Here is a 20,442-nt window from a genome sequence, read left to right as displayed (position 1 = left end):
CAGGGTTTACAGTCTTGTTAAACAATAGCATGCCACAGTACTTTGTTGCTGGGAAAAGTAATGAAGAGATTACCATGACTGGATTAACATTGGAGCATGTGGCCCCATGTGGCCCCATAATTGCAGGTGCCTTGAGAGCTCAGAGGGGTTATTGTGTGTCATTTGAATTCGGCCGAGTTAAAAGATAATGCATTTGTGAATATGTACATTAAAGCATGCCATCCAGTGACATGAGGGGTGCCTCTGGATCTGTAATCTTTTTCAGATTTTTTTCAAGATTTTTATCTTTTTCAAGAGTGTCTAAGACTTCTTGACTGCTGGATTTGCATTGTGTCTCACGCATTTTGAATCTGAAACCTAAACAACTATAAAAGTAAAGATAGTTCCTTGAACTATTTTCTCCTTATAGATCATGCAATTAAGTTCTCAATTCGTTGTATTACTGAGCTTCAGAGCTACATGTTCCAATATTAAAAAAATTACAATACCACTGAGTATGAAATAAATCTGGAGCTTTAAAAGCCCCCGGGATTCTTAAGCCCCAAGGCATGTGCCGATATAGTCGCAGTTTGTCTTTGACACCTATTTCTGTTATTTTCCTGTCACAAAGATGAGCATCTGATGAGATGTTTTCATGAAGATTATGCGGGTTAAAAACCTCTGTAAGGATTCTGCAAATACCCTCAGATTAGCAGAGAGATCTTTTCAAAGATGACGAAGTATTGTTTTCAGAAAATGTAGTCATTACTTGTCATGCTGATGAATTGAATACAGCAAATATATACTATATACTATACCGAGTGTACTGAGGAAATAGAAAACATGGCAAAGTAAAATGAAGCAGGAAATCGTGAGAAACTCAACTGTGTAGGTGTCTGTCTGCCTGCCCGTCTCTCTGCCTTGTCTGTCTGCATCCATCGGTTTGCATTGAGTCTATTTTTAGCCCCAGCAGACTGGTCACGTGGCAGGAGGAGGACGTGAATAATGTTGTTGTTGGTGGTGGTGGGAGAGAACGCGAGAGGGAAAGAAAGAGGGATAGAGGCAGACTGTAAAAATGGAGGTGAAACGGTAGGAGGTGAGACGCATCCTGCTTGTTAGTTTACGCGTTTTTTTCGTGCGCAGTTGGAGCGCAGCGGAGTCTGCGAGGGACACACCGAGCCTCGGTAGCGGGCGAAGCCGGGAGGAAGCGACCTCAGCTCCGCCGACATCTACGGTGTCATTTATGTGAGAGTGAGTGCGTGCGTGCGTGACCGTTCAAGAACGGTATGACTTAACAGCTGAATATTTTCATGTCTTGCTATGGGGTTAAAAAGTGACATTTTGTGCCTGGACCGCTGGTTTCATTTCTACCGCACACTTAACGCATTAGCTTACTTAGAAACAGTATAGTAAGTGCTCGAGCTAGCTAAAGGACAGAAGCTGACACCTGACAGATACTGCGGCTAACTAGCTATCAAACAGGTAACAGTTATTGCAGGTATTATTTGCCTTCATGGATCAGCTAAATGTATGCCCAGAGTTAACTTAAGAGCTACCAGCCATCTAAGATACAACTCGCAGCTGGCAGCCAGAAGTTAACCAGCAACCAGTACAAGCCCAAAGCTAACGGATGGCAGCAATTAACTCTATACTGATGGCTAGTGGTGACTGAAAGCCAATATTTAATTGCCCACGAGTCACGACCATTACTAACTCCCAGTATTAAGTCGCAGTATCAGAACAGGTCCTGTGCACCAGTGTTAATTCAATGCTAACCTAATAGATCCCCTCATGCATTTATGAATCAGGTTATGTCTTAGAACCTTGTACTTAAACACACTGACTTCTGGAGGATATTAAGCATTATATATATATTTATAAATTCTGTCTGCTTACAGTTGCAGAGGCAGCCTCGTCCATACAACTCACCAGCTTTGGTGACAATTTGTGTTTATTTTGTTGTCAAACTTTATTTCAGCAGCTGTTTGTTAAGTGACACTTACCTGTGCTTCTGGTAGTCATTAAAGAATAATTGGAAATTACAAAATGCACCTGGAGAGTATACTTACGTTTTTAAGAAGTAGAAGGGAATCACTGTCAGATAACATTGCATTTAGTATTTTGATGTGTAGATATGCAAGCTTTGTAAGTTCTCTTTGACTGAAAGGGAGTGTACATGCACATGATACTGCTGTATGTGTTGGTGCTGTTGCATCAGTGAAAAACATGTGTAAGGCAACTTACAAGTCAGTCTTTTATTAAATACTGCAAGTTTGCAACCGGAGTGACTTAAAGTGTAATAACATATCGCGAAAGCTATGTTTTTGGTTGTGGATTAAAATAAAATTCACAGGGTTTTACTTTATAATCATAAGCTTGCTACATGACAGAAGGATGAGGAAAGGTTTGAGCAGGACCAGTGGGAAGTGTGCTGGTGATGTACAGTTGTTAGCTAACGATTGCTAATGTTTTCACAGTATTGTAAAATTTTCCATCACGTATAAGAGTAAAACAAAGTGAGGTGGTTGTGTACTATGGGGGTAAAGATCAAAACCACAAACAGGACGTTATCCAAAGGAATCAGGTGGTTGTCTATGAGACATCTTGCACAGTGTCCAAGATGGAGCGATGCTTCCTTTTATGGTTCCAGATATGTTCCAGAGAAAGTGAGGAAAAATGAGGAGAGAAATGAGAGATGTGCTGTTAAAACAGCAAATATAAGAAAAGAAGACTTTCAGAGTAGATTTCTGGTCTCTGTTGTGCTGGATGTCTCTCCGTTCAGTCACCATTGCTCTCACAATCTCAAACACCAGTGTCCCGGCAGGCTGATGTTCAGCTGACGTGGGTCCAAGGAGTGAACTGCTATTAGCTGTCAATCTTGTGAGATTTTGGCTTCTATTTCGCATCTGGAGCTCCATCAAACCTCAGGGTACATTATTATCTTGTCTGAAACAAGCGCCACACTCAGCTGCAGTTTCTGTTACACATATGGTAGTTATGGCCCGTCTCTTTCGCCTCCTCAAAATGCACCAATACAAGAAAGTTAGCATGCCAGTTCGGGAAAACTGCGGAGTCAGAGCCCAGAAAGGCTGAAGGTTGTTCAGTCTGCACAGTGATGGAAATTTAAAAAAAGACCAACTAGCTTCATAACAACCAGGAATAGCACCTCTTACTAATCTCTGTGGCAAATATTGCTGCACACACATCTTCAAACCGCAGAACTCTTTCAGAGTGAAGCAAACCGGAAGGCTAAGCACAGCACAGACCAATTAAAAATGGGATGGCTTTCATGCAGCTTGCTCGATGGTGAAGAGTGGTCTTATTCCCAAGTGGAAGCACAAATTTGTGCGTCAGCATCTGCTGCTGTGAAAACACCTGGAGGCTGAGCTGTGTAATGATAGATTATCCACCAACTCAAAACACAGGCTCAGGCGGGACCAGTGTCGGGTAGGGACGAGATCATGAGGAAGGAATCACCCATAGTTATCTGCATAGATTCTTAGTGGTCTTCTCACAGATGTTTTTCCCTTATTTATGGGAATTGAAATTCATAAATGAGTACAACTTTCCCTACTAAAGTCTTTCAATGTTCCTTGTATCCATTTGTCCTATAGAAATACAATACAACAATGGTTTCTTCGTTCTTGTTGTGATAGAATTCCAGGTTTTATTTGTGGTGTTGATTTATTGATTGTATGTGCATTTGTTTGTGATCTACAAGTGACTGGCTGTCCTTGTTTGCCATGGGTTCATAGGGTAAAAAAACCTCTAAACAGAATCTCAGGTGTTAAGGTAAATATATATATATATATATATATATATATATACACACACACACACACCTACTATAGGGCTAACAGTTGAGCACAGGCCTGGTCTTTTGTACCCATCCCTCTGTGCTGAAAGTTTTGGAATATCCCAGCAAATGTAACTTCACTTTGCCCATGGATGGAAATGGAACATCCGCAGTAGTTGAATGTCATTTAGAAAGTTTTCCTAATGGTCAGTGCTGTAGCTGTGACAGAGTGCCTCCCTGTATGATGACCTCATGAACTTCCAGGATGCTGCTTTGTCCATTGTCTTTTGTGACTGTTAGTTTGGAACAGTTTGGTTTGGGGAACCAGCACTTTTAGAATTTCAGTGGCACCACATGCTGTGCTTAGCTGGTTCTAACTTGTATAAACCATACTGCCAGAAGCTTGTTACTCTGGAATTGCTGGTAGTGCACCACAGCGCTGAAGGATAATGTCAGATTGATGTAAGTAGTCTGCTTGGACAGATGTTAAGTTTGAAAAGCCTCCTCAAATTTAAGTGTATGTGTCATCTTTCTTGACTGTAATGACAAGATGTTGATATTTAAATGGCTTTCTTTGAGTACATCTTCTTTTTCACTGCTTTAAAAGAAAGAATTGCTGCCACAGACTCTTGTGGGGATTTTGGTATGTGAAGGTATGTTAACTGTCTCAGAAAATATGACAGGCTCAGGGTATATAGTTGTAGAGAAAAATACAACCCCTGATTCGATCACTGGAGTTGGAAGTTATTCATTCAGATTTTTATATTTGTAAAAAGTAAACAAAACACAGATGTGACCCAGAACAAGTTTATTTAATTGCTGACTTTGATGGTGCTGGGGTAATTTTTCAGAGTGATAATGACTTCTTGCCACAGAGCAAAGGGTGCAAAACTCAACCTGGAAATTGATCAGAATGGTCCTGTGATGGTGTAGCCCCATGCCTGTTGATAAGTAAGTTGCACACAGTTTGCACACACAGCTAAAAGGATACAGTCCCATTATATTTTTCCATCTAGCTGGCTTATTGAATTGTATAGCTTCTGTTGTGTTGTGTTTCCAGTATAGTACACTACTATGGTTTGTAGGGCATTAGCATTAGGAGGACATGCTAACTATAGAGAGCAGCTAAGTCATTTTAACTGAGTATCTGGTGTATGTCATGACTGGCCTTGTTCAGGTGCAAGAAACATAACAGTGACAGAGTTATTTAAATAGATCCTTCTCCTTCCACCTCCATGATAAGGCTTCATCCTGCAAAGCTCACCTGTCAACTGCGAGAAAGTTGGATCATGGTTGATGAAGAATATTGTTCGTCATTTATAAGGGCCATACCTCAAGAAATTCAAACTATCATAAAAGATGGAGAAGGTGCAACAACTTCTGGGGTTTTCCATCTCTACATTCTTGTTATCTTTTTATTTAAAATTTATCTTTACTATCGATACTTTTGGGAGGTTTTATTGAACATATGGTAAAGTAGTTGGTGGCAAATCAAATATTCCCCTCTATTGCACTCTGCCCCGCACAGAGCAGCAGAGGGGTGGGTGACGTTTGATCTGCATTTCTGTTTGACCAAACTGTGTCATGAAATGCCTTTCAACTCTGTGTGTGGTTTTTTTTTTTCCCTCTTGCTGATTTTCCCTGCAGCAGCAGCAGCAGCAGCAGCAGCAGCCTCTGCTGTCTGACAGATGAAGACTGACAACATGGATTACTTTTTATTAAGCTTGCAACAGCTTCTGAAAATGCTGTGAAACACTCATGAGTAAGAAGCCATTCAGTATCAACCAGCAGGTCGACTACGTAGAAGCAAAATTTCCATGAACACAACTGCAGTGTGACTTTGCAGACTTTGTCCCCGTTTCTGCAGTGAATATTCAGTTCAATCTGTGTTTTTTGACATCTCGGTGTGCCATTATTGTTACGTATCCCAGGTCTTAAAAGGGCTTTGATTTGTTTTGCTTCAGTTGGGAACATTATGAGGTCACCGTGTGTTACCTGCTGGGCTGAATATTTGCTAAGAAGCTGCCTTAAAGAGCAGCTTTTTTGCAAGCTGCTCTGGAGAACTTAAGCAAACAAGTTTTATTTCATTTCGGCGACTAAGGCAAATTTGTCTCTTCATGAACACCGTTAAGTCCAACATCCATCCATTTCTCTCCAAATTTTTTTTTTTTTACAATAACGTTGTTGAAGGTTACTCATAAGTTTCAAAATGTCAGTGGAGATGTGCCAAAGCTTGTCAGTAACTAGCAGGTGGATTTCTGTGATGGCAAACAAAAGTTTAGTGGATGATTACAGAGAAAAAAAAAATAGACATGGTGTTCTTCCTATAAATTTGAAAAAAAATTATAGGAAGAGGAGACTTATACCTCATACATCCAAATCATACCTATTTGCCCCTGTTGTGCTGTGTATTCTGAATTTTTTTTCTAATCTTCAGTCTAAAGTTGTTTTGGGGAAACGCTGGTATGCTTTGTAGAATAGTTCATTGTGTAGCTTTTAGTTTTCAAGGAACAGAACAATTTAATTGGATCAATATTTAGTTTTTAGAGAGCGCTCTGCCTTTAAATCTGCAGCACTTCTTTGTGGTATAGCTGCACTCTCTTTTTCAAAGTACTTGGCAGTTAGGTTGTTGAACTTTCCATATTTCAACAGTGGTTTTAAACTGTAATCTATCTGTTCATGTAATCCCTGAATGACTCCATGATGTCGAGTTTTTTTTTTTTTCGTTTTAGCCTGAAGGAAGTTTGTAATGACGTTAGGGTGGATGGTTTTGTTGCAGGGTGGATTTGGGACAGTCAGATGGTGGTGTGTGGAGGAGGAGAGTCTGAACATCTACAACACCTACATTTAGCAATTTCCACAAACAGGAACATGATATCCAGGCTGTGATTCACACCATAAGAGTTTGTCAAATAAAATGTTCTGGAAAAGGTTTTTTTTAAAGATAGAGATCCCTGTTATTCCAATATCAACATGGTCTCCTCTTTAGCTCCTTGTTAATTTGTTGTTATAATCAATATGTGGTCATGTGCAACGTGTGTGTGTGTGTGTAGTTCCGGTTATGGCCGTAGACGTTTGTGTGTGAGACCTAAAGCAAGAGATCAGCAACGATTTTAACTCTTAGTCCTCTGCTCCCTCTTCTCTCATGCTCACACTTGCTGTTTGTTTAGGGAGGAGGTGTTCAGGTGAACTGTTACCATGACAGCCAGACCCCCGGTTGCCTGGCAGCACTTCCTGCTCCTCTCCAGAATGGGAGGGGCCAGGTATTTTAGGAAATGGTTGTGTGAAGAGGAGGAGGAGGTGGTAGAAAGGGAGAAAGAGGGAAAAGAGCTTAGCGTGAGAGAGAAAGAGGCTGATTTGTAGTTTGTGGATTGCTCTCTCTCTTTCCTTCTAAGCCTTTGCTGGTGTCTGTGTACAAGTCATTAATCTAATGGAGCAGTTGGCCAGCAGGTTAGTCTCTCAAAACTAGTTAGCCCCTTAATCTCTATATATACACACACACACACACACCCACACACGCATACAAAGAGACATGCACACACACGCATACAGAAAGACATGCACACACCTAGAAAGTTTCACTCAGGGTTTGAGATGAACTCCTAACAAGCACCAAATGTAAGTAGATTTTCTGAAGACTGTCTGCCCCTTTGCCAGGTGAATGTTTGCATCAGAAGGGCTTTGTGATTTAAAGATGACGGTTTCTCACACTGCAGTGACTTTCTGTGGCTGTTTTCTCGAGTTGGTTCCTTTTTTTACATTATAATGACTGTATTAAGAACAGCAAAGCATGCAGGTCTCAACTTCATTCAGGATCAAAATAACAACCTCAAGTCATGTGTCCTGCCGTCCAAAACCGACTATGATCAAGTGATATTGATAACAAGTCTCCAAATTTTTCCAAATTTTTCACTGATTACTCTTTAATTGCTTGATTTCTGTTCTGACCAGCTGATTCTGATTTGGTCTGATTTTGTTTCAATGAACTCTAGGTAACAGATATAAATCTATTTTTATAATATTTGTTTTAAATTGGCAAACAACATTGCTTTAACATAACTTTAATTCTAAACGACACCAAGCTACTGGGTCTTTTCTCTCCAAAATAATGCTAAGTACTCCAGGATTGTGGATAGAGGCATTTGTTCAAAATCCAACAGAAAAGCAAATTGGCGTTTATCCCACTTTATGCACCAGATTATTGGTCCTTAACTTTTTTCTCTTTTTCACTCATCTCAAAATATTAAAGTGGATTTGAGAAGTGCGGTATTTGTACTGTGGGAATTGAAACTAGTGTACCAAGAAAAAAAAGAAAAGAAAACGGGGAAATTTGCAACAAGGAGGTCATTGGTACGAATAGAAGCATCTCTGCCCTGTCAACAGGTAGTCTTTCTGTTTTTTCTTCCCAAATTCAAAGCCAAGCTCAACACCCTGTTTTGCACGGACATGTTTTCATGTATTACAGATTGCTATCTTTGGGAATGAAGACATGCTTCTTGCTGACGAGTGTCTGGGAAAAAAAGAAAAATAAGACTGGTCTCTGATCATAACTGATCAGTTAAGCTGAAACTCGACAGATCAGTTGGCGCATACCCGATCTTTTCAGACTTTTTTACATCTATGAAACCATGCTGTTGTAATGTGGTTTGGTGTTGTCTTGCTGAAATGAGCAGAAGTTTTCCCTGAAAAAAAGATGCACATGTTGTTCCACAACCTATTTGTGTTATTCTGCATTAATTGTGCCCTCGCAGATCTGGAAGTTACCCAGGCTGCATTTATGAATACATATCATACAGCTGCTATCTTTTTGAATGATTATTAATTAATTAATTGTAATTATGATTACAATTAATTGAATTCCAATTGGCTTGAATTGGACTTTATTATCTAAGTGCCTTGAGATGACATTTGTTGTATTTGGCGCTATATAAATAAAAATGAATTTAATTGAATTTAATTGAATGGTGCGGGGAAAACAAACTGGGTTGTCTCTCTCCATGATCTGCCTATGATTTCCAAAACAGAAATTCAAATTTGAAACCCTGAAGACATTCTCTTGCGTTGCCATAGTCCATCGTGGCCATGCTTGGTGGTAAACCCTTCCTCATCATTACTTCTGATTGATTTTAAAGCAAACATGTTTTATAGTTAAAGTTATTTGCAATGTTTTTTAGAAATATTTTTAGTTTACACTTTACAAAGGGAAACTGGGTTGGCCAATATCAAACTTTACAAGCCGTGTTATATTGTCTGACACATGAAACTATCTTCTGTTTAAAAGACCCATCTCCAGGTGTCTGAACTGAACACACTGAAGATTTTTATTATCATTGTTTATGTTTCACGGGTTGTCTGAAAGCAGTTACCTGCTTACCTGCGACAATACCTCCACTTCATCTGTTTTTGTAGATGATATTAACAATGATGTGGGGCTAGATTAAAGTGGAACGTGCTGCTTAACAACCCTGCTGACATTTAAAAAAAAAATAAAAATCTGTCTACATATGCACTACAGTAACATTTAGAGCTGTTTTCGCATCAAGCTGGAGCCTATCCCAGTGGCCATCAGGCGAGAGGCGGGATACACCCTGGACAGGTCGCCCGTCCATCACGGGGCCACACAGAGGCAAACGAGACAAACAACCACACACACGCTCACACTCACTCCTAGGGACAATTTTAGAGACACCAATTAACCTAACCTAAGCAGGAGTACTCGAGGGGGCGGGGGGGACCCACGCAACTTTGCTAACCACTACACCACGTGCAGCCCACAATATATATAAAAACAGTGTATTGGCTGTTGAGGCATTTAAAGTAAACATTTAAAGGTTTACTATGTAGAAATGTATTACTGTACACATGGATCATTTTATTCAGCACTTAAATAACACACTTGTAGACATTTGTGAGGTGCTCACAAACAAAAAGGACACACCGTACATGTTAACCAGTTGTTCCATTATACTGGACATGACTGCTAACCATTAGTCATTCAGCTGGATTTGTAGACCAGTAAGTGTTGCAGTGATATGATGACAAATCCAGTGGCAGAAATACCCTCCACCAGTTAATAGCATTAAAGCCATAATGTGTAATATTTCACGTTGTCTATTAACAAATTTGAGTCTTATCATTCACAAGTATTACCTCAATCGTTATTAATTATCTCCATCACAAAAGTGCAGTGTTCTTATATTCTTTATATTCAGCATACGAATGTACATAAGAGTGTTACACTCCAATGAACGGAAAATGCGAAGCTGATGACATGTCCTTCTACAAATCCCGTAGTTTTAAAATGGCGGAGCAACATGGAGACATTCATTGTCCGTGAAATATTACACATTATAGCTTTAAATGGCTCTGATAACAGTGGGCTAAGAGTCAGCAGACCTCAGAGAGACCTGTGTGTGTGTGTGTGTGTGTGTGTGTGTGTGTGTGTGGTGGTCAGTGCTTGTATGGAACACGCAGACAAACAAAAGCCTTTTGACATTCCTTCAAGACCAGTATTCAGCATGTCCATGTGTGGTGTTTCTTTAATTGGTATCCTGCTTCTCTGAAACTGTATTGACACGTGAGCAGTAGGTGGCGCCAAAGGACCAGAGAGTTCCAGTGAGTTCCAGTGAGTGTCCCGGTCCAGCTTATTTCTTGAAAGGAACGAACAAAACGTTCTGTTCCAGGAGAGTGATGGGTCAGTACTCATTTAAGGCTGTGGTTTCCAATCTGAAGCTGTGTTCAGATAAAGTTAGATGTCAGTTCCTCCAGATGTGTGTATGAAGAAAACTGTAAACCTACGTTAAGAGAAGAATTTTAATTTTCTGGTATCAGACTTGACTGATTCCATAGCTCAGAAAAAAAGAGTAAACATACACTGTTTACAATGAGATAAATAAAGATCCACATATTTTTAGTGAAACATTACAACACAGTAGCATACAGCAGAGTCCGAAAGTCCGAGACACCATCAAAAACCTTAAATGTCTGACTTAAGTGCAGTTTTACGGTTTGCTAACAAGTTTTAGATTCTTCTACTTGAGGCAAATCTTTGAGCTTGTTCATTTCTTTGTGCTGCAGCACAGATCTGTTTGAATTATTTATCTCCATTTAAGCAGCATTAAGACGTCACTCCAGGGGATTTGATCACTTGCTGAAGTGAATCAAATTAGAGCAATTTTTTCTGCTAGATCATCGCTTACCATGTAGCATTAAGATATAAAAAGAGAGAAAATAGTCAGAAATGTTGAAGATTATGGACATTCTTCAGAGGTTCAGCTTTTCACCCAACCCATTAAACCAATTTTATAATTTGTATTGAAAGAATTTATGTTTATGTTGAAGAAAATGTTAAATATTTCACCTGTGATTTCAGTCTTTTAGACCCCACTGCACATTTAATAGGATCGGAGTTGGAATCTGATAGAATATAGAAACTACTCCAGTCTCTGGGATTATTGTTTCTCCAATGTGGGAATCATCTAATTTTCTAGATCAGCAATCGACACTTCAAGCTATTTAAATGTCACATAACACAAGACATGACTGGTTGAAACTGCCTTCAGGTGACAATAAATTCACTGAAAATGTGGATACTTCTTTAAAAAAAACAAGAAATGTGCCTTGGGCTTTCAACCACTGCGGGCTCAGGTCACTGCTGCAGTTCTGGAGCTATAAAACCTTTTAATATCTGTCACACTGTGTGCTGGAGCTGCTGGTAGAATTGTTACTCAGTGTGAACGGAGAAAAGGGCAGTTAAAAATTAGCTGAATTTGTGCTGAAAGATGTTTTTGTGTGTGTGTTTGCAGGAAAAAGTCTACATCGAAAAAAAGAGAGTCTAATTTGTCGACCTGCCTGTCCACCTTGTGTTCTTTAACTCATGGCCGACTCTGAAGATCCACTTTAACACAGTGGAAGTCCAGGTTCACCCTTCATGAATTCATCCCCGCCGTCAGGTGAGTCTCTGTCAGCCTGCTGGGGTTTAAAATGTGGGAAGTTTGAATGCTGTCAACCTTCAGGCTGAATCTGTATGAGCAACACGCACTGCATTGTTGCTCCTGTGAGTGCTGGATCGGTCAGGGGCTGGTTGCTGAATGCAGGATTGGTGTGATGAGCCATGCTTTCTCGTTGCTCTAAAACCAAACCAAACAAAAAATTTCTGTGCAAGTTTGAGTAAAATACTGAAGGCAGTTGAATAGTTTCCACATGAGGAGGCAGCACCTCAGAGTTGAAATACAGAACATGCACCCACCTCTGTTTTTAGTACAGTCTTTACTGACACTGACAGCTTTAGCATGGCGACCTGCAACTCAGAGGCTTCACAATATCATTACTGTGGTTTTGCAGGTGTTTGGGAAAAGAGAATGAACTGTTTGAAAATTTGACCAGATGATGCCAGTGGTGTTGAGATATTTCACTTAGACATGCAAATATTATCCCCATAGTGGCGATGGAACGGGATCAGCAAAGTTGTTTGGAATCACCCTGAGAGGACCATAAATGTCTGCTCCAAATTCTAACCCTTTTATCCCGTATTTGTAGTTTATTTTAATCTCATACAGGGATCCATTTTATGTTTTAAATGAAAACAAGTTGTTTATAAAATGAATTGGCTTGATACTTTTGAGTAGTATATTTAGTAGAAGAGTGGAGTATTTTGGTACTTTATAGCACAGGAAAAAATTGCATTTGATGATTTATGTTTGATGTATTTTTTATTTTTTACTTTGAATTACAACTCAAGAAAAGTTCTGTTAGCATCCAAGGTTCACCACTATTGCCCATTATTACCTGCTTCCTCTGAAATCCAAATGATTTTCAGACATTAGACGTGTTTCTGCATTTTAAACTGTGTCGGCTCCAGTGGTAATGGAAGCAATGGTAGGTGCGTACACGCCACTAAGTCTGTGCAGAGTCACAGTGTGACTGGTTTCTGGAACATTTAAATCAAGAAATGTGTTTCTGTGTTGCGCATTGTCAATATCACAGACAATATCAAAATCCAAAAGGACATTTTGACTTGAAACAGAAAAAGCAGAGGTGTACTTAATGAAGGGTGCATTCCATTTCGAGAAATGAGAACGTTCTAAAACAAACTAGCATGCACTGCTAAGTAGCCGGCTAACCAGCTATTCTGTTTAAAAGTATAGAGATGTGGTTTTTTTTGTACAGTTTGCGAGCCCCACTTGTTAGTTATGATGTTGGCATGCTGATGTTGGAATGTAGTTTGGTCTAAATCTCACTTCAGTGTGCATTGAAGCAGTGACAGTTGAATATTTTCTAATGAACCTGTAGGGTGGGTATAGTTCACCGGTCGATGCGTTATACCTCTCATGTCCATTTTCTGCAGCAATTTGACTTTTGTGGTAACAGTTGAGACACACGTGTAAGTCCTCCTTTGGTATTTTTTGACAGCTTAAACCAAGTGACTAGTTGACTGACTGTAATGTGGTTGTCATGGTTACAGGTAGAGTGTGCATATACACTCACACACACACACACACACACACACACACACACACACACACACACACCCACTCACAGACAGCAGTGTGACTCCAGGGGTTGATGCTCCTCAAATAGAAACGCAGAGATGAGTCATCCGCCGAGCTACTGCAGTACACACATCCACACACACACACACACACAACTTCAGCAGATGCGTTTAGTATGTTAGACCATTGAGATGTCAGACGTGGTGCCTGGTCTGTCTCTCTTTTACCTGCAAAGTGCTTCGAAAGAATAATTTAAGATGCCGACATGTCTTGAATTAATAATCATCGTTCTAGATAACAGAAAAGCAACATGTCAGTCCAAGTCAGCGTGCAACAATACAGGACCTCTGTTTTAGATTTTCTCCTGTTTCCATGTTTTTAGTCACTGCAAGCGACTCATACTGAGGCGGTCCTGAGATGCAAGCCGTAGGACAAATGGTTTATACGACAGGAGAGGTTGATGAGGGAGATGAAGGTGAGGAGGAGGAGGTGGGATGAAGGTGATAAAATCCAAAGACATGATACAAAGAAACCTCATCAGCAGCATTTTTGGAAAGGCAGCTGTCAGTCATTAGATGAAGAGCTGTCAAATGCAGAAATAAGAACTGTCCTGAGTCTGTCTACTGGTTTTGTTTATGGATCTAACGCCTGCTTAGTTTTGGGTTTTTTTTTTTTTTTTTTGCACACTGGGTTTTCCTGCAGTCAGAGACATCCCTTTATTCTCCATTGTAACAGTGGAACCTCACTGTAAAGCACAGCCTCACCGCTGAACTGCTGAATGGAACAAACAAACACTATAAATAGCAGCCAGCAGTTTCAATTAATAATATCCACACTGACAGCGAAGTGAGCACTGCAGCTTTTGGTTAAAAAGTGACCTTGCCATGAGTTTTTGTTACACTTCGATGCCTCTGAAATGCTGCTTTTTGTATTGTTAGCTGATGTATTGGAAGTATTAATTTCATGTGATGATGACTCTGTTGATTCGTGGCAGCAGCATTGAATGTTTTGCTCATTGTCTTGAATTGAAAGGATTTCTCTTATTGCGTTGGTTGCTTGTGATTCGACAGTTACATTTAGAAGTCATCTCTCACAGCACATCAGACTCCGTTTGGTTTTGCAGTATTTTTCTTCAGTTCTGAGTTTCTGAACAGCTTCACATCTGCTGATAACCAGTTTTTCTTCAAGAGGATGTCTTCACAATAGCCGAAACATCTGCAATATTTAGACCAAAACCCCTGAAAATGTGGCTGTACTTACGGACAAATAAGGTGAAAGAGTTTCATCTTGTAACTTTTTATGAAAAAAAACACATTCTGGAATGTTATCTTTCTTTGTGTTACTGCTTCATATTTGGAGAAGTGCTGTAAACACTCGACATGAACCAGGTGCTGCTCATTTCCACATATAAAAATCATAGAATCTTCCTCATTTCTGGCGTCATGATATCATCAAATGTTTTTTTGTTGCAAACTGACCTTATGACATTACTTGGACTAATTGAAAGATTGTCGACATTATAAAGATTCCTCCTGAGGGGAATATTATAACGTTCAGTACATTTTATTTAACACAATTTGGTGCTAATCTGTGTAGTAAATGGAAGTTTATTAATGAGGATCAGCTGTCCCTTGAAACTGGATGACAATTTGGGAAATCTGGGAAGTGGGTAGGAAACATCTTGTTGACACGATGGTTCCGATTTCATGACAATCTCTTCAGTAGTTACTGAGAGATTTCACCAACAGTTCAAGCTAAACACTGACAGCGCCCAGATCCCCAGCACAGCCACAAGTTGCATTGCACCCTTCTATCATATTGTACATATTCACACATGGTGTGTGAGCGTGTGCAGTCAAAGCTTTAATGGCTAAAAACTGCACAAGCACAGCCGACAGAAAATCAGAACCGGAGGAAGATTCCACCGTCCCCGCCCACACTCTGTGATTGATGGCTGATCTCTGAGAAATGCAGCGCAGAAACATGAAAGCACTGAATGCCACTACCCCCCCAACATCCCAAAGCTGGAGGCTCTTCTCTCTCTCTTCTCTTCCTGTCTATTTTTATCTTTGGCTCCTCCTCCACACTGGCAGGCTATTTTCATCCCCAATCCCTCCATCAACCCCCCATCCTCTGGGTTAGTATTTACTTCTCTTCTCTTCTCTTCTTTTTTCTTTTCTTTTCTTCTCTTCTCATCTCCTCTCTTCTTTTCTCCTCTCTTCTCTTAGCAGTGAAAAAAGGTAAAACGACGTAGAAGGAGGGTCCTTGTTCCCCCTCGTCCTCTGTGTGTGTGTTTGTGTGTGTGTGTTGATGTTCGCCAAAATGAAACGAGCTGCTGTTGACTTTTCTCCTCACCCATCTAACTTCCTTCCCACCCAGTGATCTACTTTCAGCCTCCCTCTTTCACACCCCCTCCCTCCGTCTCCTCTCTCTCGTCGTTCATTCAGCAGCTCAAAGCGTCACAGACACACACCCGCATACACACACTCGTCGGCGACTCAGACAGTGAATGTTAGCCGCCTGACCAGCAGCTGTTTCTGGTTGCAGCTCAGAGCTCTGCTCTTTCTGTGTTCTTTTTCTGGGAGGATTCTAAACTGGCCGCTTGTCTTCTCCTCCTACCTTCCATTTTCCTCTCTCTGTCATTCTCTCAGCGCTTAGTTCTAATTTTGGAAACATGGAACCTCGGGGAGCGCTGTCCCAAAGCTATTTACGTCCTTGCCTCTCCTCCTCCTCCTCCTCTTACGCCTCCTGCTCCTCCTCTCCTCTCCCTCTTGTTGGCCAGGAGGAGAACAGCGAGAGGATCCTTTGATGCACCCAAGCAGGGAAATCAGCTTCTCCTCCGTCTCTGTATTTCTGTTGTCGGCTGCAGGAAGTGGCGAACAGGCTGCAGCAGCACTTCAGCTTGTGGAGGGGCTCCGTCGTACTGGCTGTGCACAGTAACCAGATCTCACTGACTCCCTCCTGGCTGCGATTCTGCTGCTTCTGTTTGGCTGGGAACATCCCTGAAGATTCGCTGCACCGGAAGAAACAAACTTTCCTCCTCCATCTTTAACACTGTCCGGTACCTCCCAAAACACACCAGCCAATGCAACTATTTCAGGAGGCTGGATCAGCACTTGGGGTGATCCTTATTTACTTTGACTCAATTCCTCAATCGCATCGGTGGGAAGACTTCCTGGAACCTGCTGCTAAGACTACGATACCAGAGAGGATTTTGTCCGAGGTGATGGTGACTGGCCATCACAGCTGAAGCTGAACAGCTACAGACTGCAGAACACAGCTTAGACCTGGCTACACAACAGAAACACAGGAGAATCTTTCGGATAAAGTTTTTACTTTAACAGCCTCGTTATTTTCAGACACCCCCCCTCGTCCTTGGCTGCTCAAGTCTCAATAAGCCATGCTGCATTTTCTGAGGAAGCGCTGACTTTTTTTTTTTTTTCCTAAACCAATTAAAGCACCAGCTTTTGTCTTGGCATGCTGTTACATCCCACCGTGTCAGGATTGTGCGCCATGTTGCAGACTATCTATGAGACTGAGTCCTGTTTTTCTTCTGCCAGCACAGAAAGCCATCACCAGCCTCTGGAGCTCCTGACTGGCAACAGGGGCTCCAGTACAGCCATGCCTACCGCCGGTGAGTCATCTCTGGGAAAGCAGAGGTGGGGCGGAGTGGGATGCTGTGGTTTGATTAAATTATTGAAAAATGTTGGGTTTCTACAAGCAGGCGTTTTGCTGTGTGTGTTTTGAGTTCTCAGATGTTTTGATGATAAAACAGAGAATGAGGATGGTATGTTTAGGTCTGAAGGAGAAAGGAACGTTTGAAGGGGTGGGACTGCAGGAAGAGAGCTGTAAGGAAAAGATAGTGTGTGTGATGAAAGAAACAGGTGCATTCAGGTGTAGTAGAAATAGTGGACAGTTAGTATTTAAGTTTGGCTGGCTTATCGGCATAAACAGCAGTTGCTGCAGTATCGGGGGCCGTGACGTATATATGATGTTTTCTTAGCCAACATGCTGTATTTGCTAAAATAGGAAAAAAAAAGCATTATTTCTATACCACAACCAGCTGTTGCAGTTTTACTCTGTTTCCCCCGTCACACTAAAAAGTATTTTTCATGCTGTACTGTGAACTTGCTAAAATCTGTCTTCTTAAAGACAAAAAAACATCTTGTTCAGATTCAAGAGAAGGGCAAATAATTCGACATTTCTCTATAAACCACACACATGGTCGCCTCGAAAGGTTAAAGTACTTTTATAGATTCATCTGGTAATTATCTTAAGCTATGAGAGTGGTTCTCCGTCTCGGGGTGGACTCTCCTGTTGGGGGGGCATGGAGCTGCTGGAGTGGGAGAGGGATGACCAAGAGAAAATTTTGAGGGATTAATATTTGTGCTAGGAGAGTAAACAGTTTGTTCATTTAATTATACCATCCTTAATTTTAGGGGCTTTTTCTAATTATTGAATGAATCATTGAATATGTGATAAAAGAAATGTCAAAGTCCTCATCCTGTTCTGTAACTCAAAGGAATGGTTCATATTCACATCTGGTGACTTTGAAGCAGAATGAGTCATTCTTTAACATATACAGCATTAGGAAAATGTAGGCAAATCTGGAAGTTGTTGCCTTTTGAAGGAAACGCTTAGATAATCTCTGAAACTGTGTATTTCTAAAGATAACAGTCAAACAAATTAAATTTAGCTGTTGTCATGATTTAAATTCACTAAGCAGACCAGTCATCATATCAAGAACTAAGAGCTTTCTAAGGGGTTCAAAAAAATAATCCAGGGTGCATTTGACTCGCGTAGGAGATTTAGAAAGATCTACAAATATTGTGAAATAATATAATAATTTTCTAGTGAAGAAAAATTAGGACTGAAAAAGACACAAGAAGCCTCCAGCAGCCCCAATATTTACATGCAACTCTGTTAATGTTATTATTATTTTAAATATACAATAATATATAATCATGCTTTCCCACACAGTGTTGGCTGTATGCAGCGGTTTGATTCCTCCTCCATGTCTGTCACACACACACACACACACACACACACACACACACACACACACGTGCACCCTTTTAATGGCACATTATCTGATCTTCTCTAAATGCACTTTTTCTCAGATGTGTTGACATTCTCTAAACATGCTGACGGCGATGAATGAATTTGTGTGTGTGGGTGGGTGAGGAATTAAAATTCGTAGGTCTGTCACAGGAGTGTAAAAAGGTCAGCCAGCCAGTGCGCTCCGGCCGAATGATTGGACGGTCTACCAGCTCCTCTTTCCGTTTCCAAGTTTAACCTTCCACATCAAGCAACACTACAGGAGGCAAGAAAATAAAGGCGTAAAAGAGTAAGCATCGAGAAAGCTTTTCTGAGATGACTACAACTTTGTAAAAGAATAGACACCATGGTTGTTTTGTGTTTACATTACTATAGCACTAGCAAATCTTTATATCATCATGTGGTATTCAATGACTGTCTTTACCACAATCTATGGTGGTAGCCCAAACCTAACAAGCTGGTCTTCCGGCTGACTGGGACGGTGCATGTGCATACATTGTGGAGGTGTGACTCATTTCTCTTTGTGTTGGCCCTGTGATGATTAAGATGGGCTTCCGGACCCTGAACGGGACAAAGAGGGTATAGAAAATGGATGGAAGGAAAAAGAAGTTGCACGTTACCCTTTTATTTCTCGTCTGTTTTGGTCTTCAACGATACCCAGGGATAATGCGCTAAATGCTCCACCGTGTTCACCTGATCATGGTAAGCTTTTCTACTTGCTGAGCAGGCATCGCTTTTAGCTTTTAAACTGCTGCCCGCTGCATACCACTTCACAAAATAAGCCACATTCACCCAGTTCCTATTCCTTTGGCATTCAGTATCTTGACCAAGGACATGTGAGCTAAAGACAACGGGGATCAAACCAGCACCCTCTTAATTGGTGGATGACCTCTTCAACTTCTTAGTCATAATCAGGTGTTGACAGGTGTTGAGACATAAGCAAGAGATTAAGGCTATGTACATTGGGGCTTTCCCTCTCTTCTATTTACCCCCCCCCCTCAAAAAGAAAAATCACATCCACACAGCACCGTTTCTGTCCACATGACAACGCTTGGACACAACTGGAACTGCATGTCATTTTCAATAGGACTGATAGCTTTGTCAAATCCAATAACAATGACCTGGGCATGCAAAAATTCTCTTCTCTTCTATCTCAGAGTTGTCCCTCCTACTCGAGGTCCGACCGGGTCTGGTCCAGAACTTGTATTGTTGGCGTTTCGGTTCTGTGTCATTAGTGTAGTTTTATGGAGCCGTGTGTACTCCATAACACACTGTTCCGCAGCATAGTCTGTGACCATGTAAAACCTCATGTTAGCCAGATTAGCACCAGCATTATCTTGGCTGGATCTTCCACTGACAATTAAACAAAGAGGGAACATGTGTCCATTCTAACGTTACAAGCCAGACTTTTTCAGTCCAATCATAAAAAAATCTGTTTTCCAAAAGTTTTGGTTTCAGTGTTGAAAACTGAATTGTTTCACACTTTAAAAAAACAAAACCATGACCTCAAAGACCCTAAAATGCTCAGAGCTGAGGGCCTTGCAGAGTTGGGTGGTCATTAGTTATGGTTTTATCATCGAGACCAATCCCCTTCACTGTACGGTATATCAATCAGTTAAAGTTGAATTATGGAAATAAACTAATAATACAGCTTTAAAACAGTTTATGTTAACCGTTTTATTAATTAAACGTAAAGGGTCTTAACCGCTTTACCTCGTCTGTTTTAACCCGTCTGACTACATCCACTGTACCTACAGTCAGCCAGCCCATAATTCAACCAACCCTGAAGTCGCCATAGCAACACCACACATGACTCCTGCCCCTCTGTAAGCTTCTAATTTGTCTAAAGTACACAGCCATTCTACTATTTTTACCGCACACTCCCTCCTGATCTCTCTTTTCTTGCTCTCCCTCTTGTCTTTTTTTTTTTTTTTTTTTTTTTTTTTTTTTTTTTTTTGTCGAGCGTTTCGCAGAGCTGACGTCATGGTGCCTTTTTATTCTTTTAGCAATGCAGAACAAACAAGACATAGATAAAGAGAGAAAAAAAAAGATGAATATTGGTTTCCAGAAAGACCTCCCTGTAACAGCAAATGTAGCAGCAATGTGAGACTGGAGTTT

The 20,442-nt window shown here is 40.8% G+C and overlaps 1 protein-coding gene across 9 annotated transcripts in view; it reads left to right on the top strand.

Annotated features, from left to right (window-relative positions):
* The first annotated feature begins 944 nt into the window (after positions 1-944).
* The window catches only part of hdac5 (histone deacetylase 5), a 52,943-nt gene continuing 33,445 nt past the window's right edge, over positions 945-20,442 (top strand). The window contains exons 1-3 of one of the 9 annotated variants that reach the window (XM_075453567.1): positions 945-1,230; positions 10,361-10,469; positions 11,581-11,727. In XM_075453567.1, coding sequence (XP_075309682.1) covers positions 11,706-11,727 — 22 coding nt within the window. In that variant the 5' untranslated portion in view covers positions 945-1,230; positions 10,361-10,469; positions 11,581-11,705. Of the gene's footprint in view, positions 1,264-10,360; positions 10,470-11,580; positions 11,728-15,625; positions 16,901-18,495; positions 18,614-19,001; positions 19,027-20,442 lie in introns of those variants that run through there. The other 8 variants (XM_075453568.1, XM_075453565.1, XM_075453564.1 and 5 more) reach the window with 8 other exon arrangements.

This window comes from Odontesthes bonariensis, chromosome 21 (assembly GCF_027942865.1).
Source record: "Odontesthes bonariensis isolate fOdoBon6 chromosome 21, fOdoBon6.hap1, whole genome shotgun sequence".
NCBI lineage: Eukaryota > Metazoa > Chordata > Actinopteri > Atheriniformes > Atherinopsidae > Odontesthes > Odontesthes bonariensis.
The sequence above is the reverse complement of the archived record's forward strand: the minus strand, read 5'-3'. Positions and strand labels throughout refer to the sequence as shown.